The 14,687-nt window shown below is 42.4% G+C and overlaps 1 protein-coding gene across 1 annotated transcript; it reads left to right on the top strand.

The window, feature by feature from the left end:
* The first annotated feature begins 556 nt into the window (after positions 1-556).
* Positions 557-12,998, top strand: TMEM35A (transmembrane protein 35A). The gene is made up of 2 exons (XM_049644060.1): positions 557-802; positions 11,206-12,998. The coding sequence occupies exons 1-2, from the start codon at positions 683-685 to the stop codon at positions 11,611-11,613; spliced, it is 528 nt and encodes a 175-aa protein (XP_049500017.1). The 5' UTR covers positions 557-682; the 3' UTR covers positions 11,614-12,998.
* Positions 12,999-14,687: the final 1,689 nt, after the last annotated feature.

Raw genomic sequence — 14,687 nt, forward strand, 5'->3', positions numbered from 1 at the left:
GTGGAGGGCCTCAAATGCCTAATTTAAAACCCTGGAGTTAACCACTGGGCAATGGGAGCCATTAAAAGTTTTTGAGGAAGAGAAAGATAAAGCGTTCTTCAGCGGCAATGGAGCTGGAAACTTTGCAGTTTTATCCTTGAATGTTACCCACTGCAGAAACCAGCAAACTGAGGACTAATGTTTTCGACTGAAGGAAAGGAAAAGGGGAGGGAAGGAGGGAGGTTGAAAAATGAGAGTGGAGTGAATCAACTAGAGGACTGTAGAAATGAAAAGTGCTCCCGGTGGGAAGTGGTGGAAAGGAGGTCTTCCCCTGATTCCTCATTCCGGAGACATCCCAGGGACTGAACTCGAACCATAACCTACCTTTTCCCAATTTTACGACTTCCCCATTTTAAGTTTCCACCTCTGTGGAGGGCTCCATTTAACTTCTAGACTGTGCTTTTGGCCAGTGAGGAGTAAGCGTAGGGCATTAGGACCCAGCGATTGTTGTAGTGAGAGAGGTTGAATCTCAATCTCTCAATTTTTCTCCCGAGCTCCCTCCTCTTCCTTTGTCATTCTAGCTGCCTGCTGCCTCCGCAGCGTCCCTCTAGCTTTCCTTCCCTCTAGCTCTCCCTGTGCTGTCTGCGCCTTAGACAGGGTGCGCAAAGCCGAAGGATTGGTTGGGACCTGCCTTGGTAACCCCATGGCGTCCCCCAGAACCGTAACTGTCGTGGCCCTCTCAGTGGCCCTGGGACTCTTCTTTGTTTTCATGGGAACTATCAAGTTGACCCCCAGGCTCAGCAAGGATGCCTACAGTGAGATGGTAAGTGAAACAAATGGGTGATGAGGGACGCACCCCCGAGGGATTGCGAGTACCTCTCCCCTTCTTTTCTTCCCCGTCCGTGGTCCCACCTACTTCACCCCTACCCCCACCCCGGACCATCCCTTCTCCCCAACAACTTTGCAGCTCTGAAGGAGCATCTGGGCAAGAGCGATGTGGGCTATGCCAGGAGCAACTGTTTTGGAGCTACTGAACACCAGTTGGGGGAGGGGTTGCCTAGCGAGTACACCTCCACCTCCAAATAAACCAGAAGGCTGAGACCTGCGTAGCACCTGTCATTGGCAGGAACCCTTCCCTCGTTCTAGCACACCCAAAGTGTGGGCAACCAGTCTGCAAGTCTGATTCCTTCCCCTGGAGCTAGGAGTTTAGCAAGCTGGAGAGTTTATTCATCTTCGGGAAGAACAAAGGGGAAGGAGGGAAACAGCTGGAGGAGAAAGGGCTACTAAAACTGGTGATTTTTTTAGGGGCAGGAAAGGTATTCCTCATTCCAGGAGGAGAACTGATCCCCTAGCCCCCTGGGTGTGTTGTGTCTGTATGCTTGAAACAAAGCAGTCTTGGCCCAAATAAAGGTCAGTGAGCACCTGCTTCCTCCCTTTCACTCAAGGGACACCTGGATGTTTTGTTGTGTTGTGTTGTGTTGTGTTGTGTTGTGTTGTGTTTGTGGGCTAATCTTCAAAATATGCAAAGTCTGCCTCTTCGCTCCTGCGAAATAATCCATAATCCCCATCTTGCCCTGTGGATGCTCAGGGCCAGGTCCTCTGCAGGTTTTCCCTTCTGCAGAGTTGGAATCACCAAAGGTGACTGGTCAAAACATTTCCTCTGCAACCTGGGGGCTGGGCTGCTCTCCCTAGTTGGGCGTGAAGAGGACTTGTTCCTATGCTGTAGAGTGCTAGGGGATGGCAGGGGATGTTTCCAGCACTTTCGGTCTCTCGCCTCTCCCCGTCACTTTGCCTCTTCATTTACCTGCCCCAGCTGAAGAGAACCTGTTTCTCACTGCCTTTGCCATACTGCCAGTAATGGGAGGGAACCCATTACTGAGCTCTCAAGGTCAAGAAGGAAAGGAGCTTAGGGGAGGAACAGGAAGGGAGAGAGAAAAGAGGCAAGAGGGACTCCCCATTAGGACTGAGGCAAGGAGGAATAGCCCCACACGTTGACAGGAATAAATAGCTCTCCTGGAGCCCACTGCAGAGCCTTCCAGGGCTCCTCCATGGGAGCTGCAAATGGATGGAGACTGGCAAATTGTAGATGCTCAGAAAATGTTTGCAGGCAGCTCTGGCTTCTGTGTCAGGGTTTGAGCTGGTGCTTTCCATGTCTCTCTCACCACAGGATCACCCTGAGGTGGGGGAGGGTGGCTGGGACTCAAGGGTCTAGGTCTAGCCCCAGTGGCAAATCCTAATATATTTCTTCTTCTCCCCTCCCCTCCTCCCAGCACGCTTGACCAGATGGAATTGAAATCAGGTCAAAATGAGTATCCAAGGCAGCCTGCACTGGGGAGGGCCAGGGAGGTGGGGTAGCAGAAGCCACCAAAGGCAGAGGGACAGGGTGGGAGGGACATGCCACTATATTTTTGTCTTGGTGGTAGTAGTTTGGTGTTAGATTATAAATATGTGAATATGCTCTTGCTTTTCTTTACTTTTCATATGTACAGATATTTCTATGTTTGTGTGTGCACCTTAGGTATTTTTGAGCTTTCCCTTTCCTCAGGACATAGTACGCTTCTTCAGTATACTCCCTGTCCCCCAGGCCCTCCTCAGCTGTTTTAGAGCCCCCTCCCCCAAGCTGCACCCTAAGTACAATGTTAGGCTCTGCAGGCAATCCAACTAAGATGGAGTCACCCAGGAAGCTTCCTGCCAGCTTGGCAGGAGTTCCTGAGGAGGACCAGTCACCAATGGGTTTATAGTAGGTTTCTTCCTAGGGGGTCAAGCTGTTTATTGCAGTCTAATGAAAATCAGAAGAAACCAATATCAAATTTTCATATCATATAAAGGAACATATTTAAATAGGTGTAAGCTAATACAGCAGGACAGAAACATTGTGTGTGTTATGTTGTGTGTGTGTGTGTGTGTACACACAATTCTGTGATTATGTGTTTAGGGGCATCTGGAGGGAATGGAAGAACTGTATCTAGCTGGGAGGTAGACCTCACAGTAGTGTGAAGCTTGAGGAGGATTTTCAGATTGCCTTTTCCAAGGTCCCCTCCTGCATTGAACATTGGGCCCCAGGCTGGAGATGGCTGTCTGGCACAGGGCCCACTGCACCAGTCCTGGGCTGGCCTAGCTTTATTCTTGAATCCATAGGAAATGGGAAAAATTCAATTCTAGTACAAAGAAGGGGCTCAGTTTATATTTGTTGAATGGATGAGCGAATGAATGAATTATTGGAGCATTCTCTTGGCTGGTCACCACCCTTCAGATTTCTCTGGTTGGATCTTGATTATGTAGTACAGGAGCCATTTCTTGCTCTTAGAAGGGCATATGGCCCCTCAGGACCCCAACTCTAGATCAGCTGGGATGATTATTTGGAATTTTCTGTTTTCCATTTAGGAGTGATTCCTCTGCATTGATAGTCATGCATTGCCTGCAGTGGCTTTTCTTACAAGATCTCAAAGTGTGGTAGTTTAAAGATTATTTGTTCTTTAAAACATATCAGTGAGGTAAATTCATTTAATTAGTTATTCTTATTTTACTGATGGATTAAACTGATCCAATATCATAGGGTAAACTGTTGTGGGAGCAGAGATTAGAAACCAAGTCCATGACTCAGTACTCTCAGTAGAGGAGTCATTAATGATCACAACTGCCTTTTTGGATGTCAGAACTTACAACTGATTCTTGAAAATACCTGGCACATTCTTGCTTCTTTTTTGTAACAGTGCAACTGCACCAATCCATACTTTTACTTTGAAACCAATTTTTCAAATTTAGAATTTTGGTTTTTTTCTTTTCTGCCACTATTTTTTCCCCTGTTCTAAAACCATTAGTGTTATGCCTACGTGTTGTCCCCTCCATGGAGAATTGTTGCTAAGAACCAAATGGACACATGACTATGAACTTCTTTCCTGTATACTGCAGAAGCCAGGAAATGTTAATGGATGGAGCATAGGCTTTTGGTCAGATAGCTTTGGGCTTGAGTCCTGACATTCTTGGTGTCTCAGTTTCCTCATTTCCTCAACTTTACCTCAGAAAGTTGTTGCAAATATTAATCGAGATTATATATGGAAGCATCTGGTATAGTGTTTACATATAGTGAGTGTTTAAGAAATGCTCTGGGTGAAGTAATGATGATCATGGATTCTACATTATGCAGTGGCTTCCTGACTAATTTGAATGGTCAGTTTAAGGGATTGAAATCAGGCATTTAGAAGAGCAAGATGCTATTTTCATGTGCCCTGGTGAACAGACATTTATGCAATTAGCTAATATTGAAAACTCTACACTTGCTGCCGGGTAATGCACAGTGGATTCCATGCAGAACTTCCAGATGTCTCTCTGAATTGCCCATTTGGTGTGTGTCGCCCAATACCTCCTCCAGATTTAGCAAGTATCATTATAGAGTACTCTAAAGCCCACGTGAATTCAATATGACTGATCACTCCCTTGACTAAATACCTTCATTAATTCACTTGAAATTAGGAGACAACGCTTACAAATGTTGCTAAGCAGTTTCCTGTGCAGTGATGGGGAACAAACAAATGGTTGACTTGCTCTAAATTTGGTATTCACCTCTTTGTAGCAGTGGTTCCATTCTGTAGTCAAAAGGGGCCCCATGTAGAATGGTAAGAAAATGCCAAATTCCTGTCACAATGAAGCCAAGGGATTGTGGCCCTAAGGAAAACAGGGCAAGTCTCTGCTTCTTTGCATCCCCTCATAGGGAAGGTTTGTTGATTTGATTGATTTGCTTATCTTATAGTCAAATGCCCTCCTGTTTGGGCAGTTTATTTAATGTCCTTAGGTAATCTTTTATGCTTCTAATTACCGACATTAACTGCTTTCCAGCTAGGTAATAAGACAGTAATTCACTGATGCCTAGACTGCTCTTTGAGGTGGTACAGTACCTTTATTCTGTCAGAGAGGAAACTGACCCTGAGATGTGAAGTGACTTTACTTAGTTCATACAGCTAGCCATCCCATGCTAAACTACATTGGAGTTTATGCCAAGGAACTTGTGGCCCCTCAATGGCCAACAGCTGTGCTTGTTTCAGAGCTACCTTTCTTGAACAGTTGAAGTCAGATTCTTCTGCCCTAAAATGCAGTTTGGTTAGCAGGACCAGGTTTCCCAGCTTCCTCTTTAGGTATGTACTATATAACAGTGGGAAAGAGAATTGCTTAAAATGTGTTTATCATTCACATGGATATTTGACAATCAAACATGTGATGGCTTTTTATAGCCCTTAGGAAATAATAATTCACATATGGCACTTTTTCCCTACAGAGATGCAGGAAAATCATACTTGAGTCAGTATATTCTGCAGCGGTTATGGTCTAAGACAGCCTTTATTGTTTAAGATAGCAACCAGGCTGAGAATTTTAGCCAAAATATATTTTTGTCAGTGCCCTCTTTGGCTTTCATATAGTTTTTTTCTCTGTAAATTTTAGTGAAGAATAGCATTCTGAAATGTGCACCTAACATAAATGAACCACTCAAGGAATTTTCAGAATACTCCTGTGCAACCAGCACCCATATCAACAAACAGACTGTTACCAGCTCCCCAGAAACCCCCTTGGGGCTCCTTCCAGCTACTACCTCCCCAAGAGTAATTATTTTCCTGAATTCTAAAAATGTAAGTTAGTTTTACCTGTTTTTGAACTTTATATAAATGGAGGTACACAGTAGATTAGCCATTTTTTTTCTTTTACCTAACTGGCATAAATATACTGAAGTGGACCAAACCACTTGGCCTCTGTTCGCATTTTGTCCTGTTAGCTGCCTTGGACCAGTTATTAATTGAACTTGAAGATGAATGTAATTAGACAGTTTTTTAAAAAATGTTTATTTATTTATTTTGAGAGTGAGAGAGAGAGAGAGCAGGGGAGGGACAGAGAGGAAGGGAGAGAGAGAATCCCAAGCAGGCTCTGCATTGTCAGTGCAGAGCCCGACGTGGGGCTCGAGCTCACAAATTGTGAGATCATGACCCGATCTGAAATCAAGAGTCAGACACTTAAATGACTGAACCACTCTGGTGCTTCGTAATTAGGCAGTTTTGAGCTGTTCAAATTTAATATCGTTAACATGAGATCATGGATCCTGGTGTGTTGTGAATAGTAAATGACAAAAAGAAAAAGAAGTATGACTAAAGAAAGGCTCCATATGTTTTTGACTCATGTCTGAATCATATTTTCTCATACAATAAAAATAGACCTGGGGCACCTGGGTGGCTCAGTCGGTTAGGCGGCCGACTTCGGCTCAGGTCATGATCTTGCGGTCCGTGAGTTCTAGCCCCGCGTCCGGCTCTGTGCTGACAGCTCAGAGCCTGGAGCCTGCTTCATATTCTGTGTCTCCCTCTCTCTGACCCTCCCCTGTTCATGCTCTGTCTCTCCCTGTCTCGAAAATAAATAAACGTTAAAAAAAAATAAAAAAAAATAGACCTGTTTGATTCATTTTTATTATCATTAAAATAATCACTGTGGCTTACAAACACATGGTCTTCTCATTGTGTGGTTCATTAATAATGAAATGTGTGTTTGTGGCCCTTGGTTGATGCCATGATGCTATGATTTTTTATTAAATCTCCAAACTGCACATTTAATTTATAAAAAGGGGAAACCCAGATAATAAAATACTTAATAATTTTCTCCAAGCAACTTAGGGGCAAAACTAAAATTGAAATTTAGCTTATCTTAAGAATCTCAGCACAAGGATATTGCTGGATGCTTCCCATTGAAGGGATTTGAAACATTTGACTAAACACTCCTCTTTTTCTTGCTTCCTTGCCCTATAAGGAAACTATGGTTACAGGGTCTAGGTCATTGCAATGGAAAGGAAACAGATCTAACAAAGTGATCTGTGAGAGCCTTTTGGGAGAGTGACTAGGTCAACTCTCTTTATTCTTACTATCAGAACAATTAAAGTCTTTAGAGATCTAGTTACTATAATAGACTCAAGACATGTGACCCTTCTATTGTTAGAACTGAAGTGGCCCAGACCAAACATTGATGGGGCTAACAATAGTAGGATTCTTTTGATGTCTCCATCCTACTCCACAGGAGAAAGAATAAAGGGCTTCCTATAATGTCAAGACCCCACCCAAGCTGAGTCCCATCTCTAACAAATTAAACACTCCCTGTCTAGAGTCCTGGAGAATAGGTGCTATCTGTACCTACTCAGCTTTGAACTAAAGATTTGATGAAATGGCTTATGGTCTTGCAGTTTCCTCTGTAGGAAAGAAGGGAAATAAACAGGCAATAGCCTCATAAAAGATCCACAGCTGTTGTTTAAGAAGTTAGATAAACAACTGAAAAAGTAATAAGGAGTTACAGCAAATGTAAAGAAAAAAAGGTCACTATGGGTGCCCGGGTGACTGCGGCTCAGGTCATGATCTCATGGTTCGTGAGTTCCAGCCCCGTGTCGGGCTCTGTGCTGACAGCTCAGAGCCTGGAGCCTGTTTCAGATTCTGTGGCTCCCTCTCTCCCTGCCCCTCCCCCGCTCGTGCTCTGTCTCCATCTCTCAGAAATAAACGTTAAAAAAAAAAAAGAAAAAAAAAGGTCGCTGAAGTCTTAGGAACTTTATTTAAAGACCTGGAATTTGGCCGAATGCTACAGATTCCACTCTGGTATAGTTAAGAATCTATTATTGAATGATGGGTGGTTAGCCTTAGCCAAAACAGGACCATTTCCAGAAGCCACTCAGCCAGCATCTGAAAGTCTTGGCTCTGAACTTGACTGTAAGAAATTCTTCTTATTTCCTGCATTCATCTTGTCAGAAGCTTACATTTGGGATTAGGAACTGCCTTTTGGGAAGCTTTGTGTTGTTAATTAGAAATGGTCCTTAAAAGTGTTAAGGAAGCCTCGTGGGTTTAGATTTCTTTCCTTAATGTTGCCCTGCTATTGTCACCAGAGTGCAGAGTGGAAAGAGTTGGCAGGTGGCATCTAGTTTAACAGCAAGAGGAAACAGGCATACTTTTCCCCACCACCAGGTGCCCTAACCCTCATCTATGCTCTCTGCTCCATTTGGGTCTGGCTCAGTTCAGCCCAGGGTTTTCCACTGTGTACTGGTGAACCTCTCCCCTAATTTCTGTCAAAATCCTTGATTAACCGAAAATGGGATGAGGGAGGAAGAATGTCTAACTTGCTGTGTTTCTTTATATGCTCAGGGACAGGGTGAGGTGAAATGTTAAACACAGGATCTGACAGGGCCAGGATTAGGAAGAGGTAAGTGAGGCAGAGCTGTGCAAGTGCTGACTTGGATCCTGCCTTTACTTAAAGTTTTGATATTTTGTTCTTTACAGATATTATCTACCTTAATCAAGAAGTGTTTTTGGTGCCCTCTTAAATTTTGCATTCAAGGCAAATAGCCTTGCTCATTTCACTTTAATCTTAACCCTGGCCAGGAAAATGAGGCTCAGAGAGGTAAAATAATTTGCCTATGGACACCCAAGTAGAAAGCGACAGAGATGGGATTTAAAGGCAAGTCTGTTTGAATCAAAACCCATGGGGTTTTTTCCACTGAACTGTTGGTCTTTTAACAGTCCTCATAGAGGATTATCTTGTGCCACTCATGATAATTAATCCATGAAATAAGGTGTATTCACTTACCCAGAAGTGAGAGAAATGACTTAACATTTGTTCCAAACCTAGATTGTGTGAACATATTCTAAGTGCCAGATGCTTCTAAGAGGTCAAGTTGGCTTTCTTCCTGATTCTTATAATCCTTGCCTTGCATCTGGAACTTTTGATTATTCTCTTCTTGAAAACCTTGGCCCCCATGACCTTGTCTTTTGGCTTTCTCCATACTTTCTGACTACACTCTCTTCTGTCTACTTTGTGGACTCTCTTCCTTTTTCCATTTCTTAAACATCTGTCACACAATTTTCCCTACTGAATACATTCTACCTGGGATACTGATGACTATCCATTCTGTATCTTTACCCCAGATCTCTCATACTGAGCTGCCTACCAGACATCCCCACTTAGATGTCTTAGAGATACTTCAACTAAAAAAAAAACCCAAATTGAGTCCCTTATTCCTTCCTACCACTTGCCCCACCCCCAACTTGTTCTTCCAGATGCATCCCCAAACTTGGAGAATGGTAACACTCTTCTATGCAGGTACCCAATCCAGAGAACAGAGAATCTTTCTTGACGTATCCCTTTCCCTCAGTGTCCACATCCAATATGACACCAAATTCTGTTGATTTTGCATTAAAAGTATCCTTGACTGTCCCCTCCCTCTCTCCTTACTGTCATTACCCTACTCTTACTTGGTTTCCTTGCTTCCAAGCATACCTCTCCCAATCCATCCTCCACATTATTTCCAAAGGGACCTTTCTCAAAAGCAAATTATGTTACACCTCCTGGCTTATAGGATAAAGTCCACCTCTCCAACACAACATATATAGTTCTCCATGATCTCACGGTGACACATATATAGACATATATAAAAGGATATATATAGTTTTCATGATCCATTATTCATATCTATCTCCCCTGTCTCATGTCTTACTCTGACCTCTCCCTCCTCCAACCTATGCTGAACTGGGGCAGTGTTTGAAACACACACGTCTGTTTTGTGCTTCAGGGCCTTTGCTTGTCCATTTTCCTGTGCCCGCAGTGAGCTTCCCTTGTTGATATTGCAAACACCTGCTCTTCCTTTAATATTCCACTCTAGCTTTTCTCAGTTTCCATCTAGGGAGACTTGACCACTCTGGCTTGCCTCTACTCTATCCACTATATGATATTATTCAGCACCCATTACACTTTATTGCACTTCTGTATTTACATTACTTTTCATCATATAAACTCAAGCTTCAGGAAGGCAGGGCCTTTGAATGATTGACATCTGTATCCAAAGTACCTAGTACAGTGCCTAGCACAAGGAGGCACTAATAAATATTGAATGAATTGATGGACACTTACTAAAAACAAAGCAGTGGGCCCACCTAGTAAGACATTTGATGAAATCTCATTGATTTACTAAAAAATGAGGATCAGGCCAATCTGAATACAGTGAAAAATATTACTCTAAGGTCTATTACTCTAAGGTCAATATAATCTTATTGCTTTGTAATGTATCCAGTGACTCCCTTCTCTGTTCTATGGTGTCTCACTTTGGGCTATAATTAGACCTTGTACAGGCTTCTATCATGTGCTGTTAACCACACTGCTCTTTACTGGTGTTTTATGTATCTATTTCCTGCTACTAGACCAAGAGCTTCTTGTCCCTGTTTTATTTACCTCCTTATCTCCATTGCATAATCCATGGTAGGTGTTTAATAAATATTTGTTGAATTAAAATTAATGAACTTGCACCAGGCTAATCAAAGTAGTGTCTTGTAAAGGCCTAAAGATTTATCTCAATGGCCATGAGAATGATTTTTATCTTACTATATTTTAAAGATATATAAGGGTCTAGTATTTGCATACATTTGTATTTTTCTATTCACATAGCACTCACTTTTTAATTTTTACAGATTACACAGATATAAACTCTAGCTCAGTTTTTGTCTGACTTATCAGATTCCAAATTAGGGAAGTCTAAATTAGTGAAGCTTTACCATAATGTGCCTTGCCTTGTTTCATTTTGGTTGGTATTCATATTCAACTGGGTTTGGATGAGGCAAGTGCTAGAAAATGTAGATATGGCTAATCCATACCGGATTTTATGGGCCCGATAAAATTTCTTTTATTTATTTTTTAAATGTTTATTTGTTTATTTGTTTGTTTGTTTATTTATTTATTTATTTATTTTGAGAGAGAGATAGAGCACAAGCAGGAGGGGCAGAGGGAAAGGGAGAGAGAATCCCAAGCAGGCTCCATGCTGTCAGCACAGAGCCCGATGAGGGGCTTGTTCTCAAGAACCAAGAGATCATGAACTGAGCTGGAATCAAGAGTTGGATGCTTAATTGGCTGAGCCACCTGGGCATCCCTAAGTTTTTTTAAAATGCTTTTAGTGTTGTTTATGATTTATAATCAGAAAGTAATTTCTAACAATAAAGCCAAATTCTCTTTTGTGCTGTTACTAAGGTTCAGATCACAGGGTCCTCAGAAGATTTCTTGCTTTTTTCTTATCTTAATTACAAGATTTTACTTAGGGGCCACAGTAAAAAAAAATTGGGACCTAGTGGGGACATAGAAAGGGAATGGTGGGGAAGGAAGATCTTGCTTGTGCTTTCTTCATTCTAATGTTAAAATCATGGTTAATGTGGCATTCCTTATGGTATTTCACTCTAGAAACGTGCTTACAAGAGCTATGTCCGAGCCCTCCCTCTGCTGAAGAAAATGGGGATCAATTCCATTCTCCTCCGCAAAAGCATTGGTGCTCTTGAGGTGGCCTGTGGCATTGTCATGACCCTTGTGCCTGGGCGTCCCAAAGATGTGGCCAACTTCTTCCTACTCTTGCTCGTGTTGGCTGTGCTCTTCTTCCATCAGCTAGTTGGTGATCCTCTCAAACGCTACGCCCATGCTCTGGTGTTTGGAATCCTGCTCACCTGCCGCCTGTTGATTGCTCGCAAGCCAGAAGATCGGTCTTCTGAGAAGAAGCCCTCACCACCACCAGGGCAAGCAGGGAATTCCGGGAATGCAGAGGAGCAGCCCTCCTTATATGAGAAGGCCCCTCAGGGCAAAATGAAGTTATCATAGGAAAGCAAAAGTGCAAAAAGTGGACCTTCCAGGCAGTTGCCTCCATTACACCCAGGAAGATGTCAGTGTGTGTTTTTCATTTGATTTATCTTGAGGGAAAGGAAAAAATATAATCTGCAAGTTAATGGCCCTATTGGCTTGTGTACACCTATACCCTAAAATGACCTCCCCACATAGACATAGTGCACCACCTTTAATCACTCCGGGGAAATTCTCACATCTTGCTGCATGCACATGTATATGGCTAACTATTGAAGTGTATTTGTGAGATGGACTCCAGCAAGCATGTGACTGTAAGATTATATGTGGGAAAATGTATTTACTGTGTGTGTGTGCGTGTGTGTGTGTGTGTGTGCATGCATGCAGGTGCGAGGAGAAGGTTCTGATCTTAAACTAATCCTGCACAGGTATCCTTCCCTTTATAGACTGATTCTAGTAAGGGCAGAATAAAATAAACCTCCTATAAAGAGAATCCTACTTACTTCTGGTATAAATCAAGTGATATGTTTCTGTGGGATGAGGGAATTTTTCTCAATAGATTAAGCTGAGAACCAATTTATCACTTTAGGAAAAAGTTCCTTCAATTTGAGACACTGCGTTATACTGATTAGCCTCCACTGTAACAGTTGTTGAAATTTTAAATACTCTATATTCAGTTTAATTAAAAGAAGGGATATATGCAGTCCGTACATAATCTAATTCTTCAAGTGATAAAATTGGAAGTTTCACCTTTCCTTTGCCCCAATCCAACCTACTAATCTCCTTTACTCACAGTTTGAAACTGACACAGTAACTTGTCACCAGACCTCTTTTTTGGATTTTCTTAAGCCAAAAGCTGTCTCACTTCCTACTATTCTCAGCAGCTAACCAGGATTTGGCAGCTGCTCCACTGTTGCAGTTGAGGGAGCAGGGATTAGTCCTGTTAGAATTCTGTGAATCTCAAACTCTAGCTGTTCTCTTAAATCATCTGAAACTTGACAGAGGAGCCGTAACCAGTGTTTCCCTTCCAGACTCACTACTCCTATTGAATCTTCACTGAACTTTGCAAGTGTAAGCAGAGATCCAAGTTACTCCCATGGTTGTCTCCTCTACACCTCTTTATCAATTCTGATGGGTGGAGTTTATCTGGGGGAAGGACATTTGATATGGGTTAGTTGGATTGAGCAGTATGAAACATTGCTTTCTTCATTCCATACTGCTGTTTCTCCTTGTTAGATGTACTTTGATGGTTTTAATATTATTGTGCCAGGGATGGGGAGAGGGGTGGGGGTGTTGTGTGTGTGGGGAGTACAAATTATTGTATTTTCTTCAGTGTCATTGTTCTTGTTAATTGATACCTCTGTCTTATTTCTCTCATTCTTTCAAAATAAAAATTTTTGAAATTTGGAGGAAACTGCCTGGACAAATAATGAAAATCTGGGAAGAAAGGGTCATATCAAGCGATTCAGGCTCTTTTATTTCTGATTCTGGATAAGGGAGAAGAAAGAGAAGGAGAAGTATAATCACTTAATATACTAACGAGGTTACCAACTTTCCAGTCTCATTTTAAGTTTTCCCACAATTTTGTGATGTCAGCATATAAAACAGAAAGCCATAGAATTAGGATCAATACAATTTTCAGGTTTTTGGAGTTCTGTTTCACTAGATGATGCCAAGGGAAGGTGGAAGAGTGATTTCAGAGAAAATTGCAGGTATATTAAATAAAGGTGAACCAGTGTTCTCTCACTGTGTGTGTCCACAAAGTGGCACAAATTCCAATGCCACAGACCTGTCATATTAGTAAAGTTTTTTCACCACTCAGAGCCCCAGTTTCACCATCTACAAAAGGGAAGGGGATTGAAGGTTTAAAATCCCTTCCAATTCACATTTGGGTCTATGAAATCATTAAAAGTATGAAAAATGACTCTTGAGAAATTTTAAGTTTTACTAGATAGGAGCAGCTGTCATAGCAAATATCAAACATTCAATTCTTATGCATGATTAAACAACAGTTCATGAAAGTACTCCGAAAATCATATGAGATGCAGTCAATAGTAATTTCTGTGTCATCTTTCCAAAATATATCAACTTAATCTTTGATTCTTCATTTCCTAAGATTTGTTTTCTCCTACAGTTTTGCCTACAGTTTATGGGTATGCTTTGGCCTCAAAAAAAAATCAGTGAGAGCCATTCAGTTTACCTTTCCTAATTCCTACTCTAGTTAAGAGATTATACTAGGGACTAAACTCAGGTCTCAGACTAAGGCCATGTTGCTGTTTTAGCCAGTTTCTTTAAAATTCACTGATTCCCCAAAGTTAGAAATCTTTACGTGTTGCCTGGCGGGTTACGTGCAAGGTGCCACACCTACCTGAGGACACAGGTTTCTAGCAAACCCTGGAAGATACGGCTGCCCAACCTCGGTATAAAGAGGGCAGATCCAGCTGCCCTTTCTTCCCACCCCCTTGCTTCACCTGGGAAAAGCGACAGCTTCATAACCTAAGTCTCTTGTACAGCAAGGGAGAAGCAGCCTTTATTGCTAAGTTTGCAGTTTCATATTTTTCTACAAAGTCCCGACATTGGGGTCAATCTGGGCAAAATGATCACTATAACTGAATTGCTCTTGTTAAATTCAGGAATCGAGACACTAGTTGTCGGGTTTCAAGCAAAATAACAAAGGCAAACATTATTAAGACAGCGGGAGCTCTAGACATCAGCTAGCTCCGGCAGCTACGGCCAATCAGCTAACTCTGGCAGCAACGGCCCACACGCCCCCCTGCCCGGGGCGGGCGGGGGAGCGGCTCTCCGGAATTGGGTCTGCGTCAACCCGCTCACGGCCTCGCGTCCTTGAGTTGAAACGCAACCAATCAGGCTTCAGCAAAGCGCGCCTCTCTGCCTGGCCGCGGACTGGGTCTCCGCAGAAGCGCATGCGCGGGGCGGGGTCCATTTATTTGAATCTAGGAGGCGGTGTTTGAATTCCGGAGGCTTTGAAGAAGGAGTGTGTTAGGTGAGGTTCTTTTTCTTTTTCTTTTTCTTTTTCTTTTTCTTTTTCTTTTTCTTTTTCTTTTTCTTTTTCTTTTTCTTTTTCTTTTTCTTTT

This window comes from Panthera uncia, chromosome X (genome assembly GCF_023721935.1).
Source record: "Panthera uncia isolate 11264 chromosome X, Puncia_PCG_1.0, whole genome shotgun sequence".
Taxonomy (NCBI): Eukaryota; Metazoa; Chordata; class Mammalia; order Carnivora; family Felidae; genus Panthera; species Panthera uncia.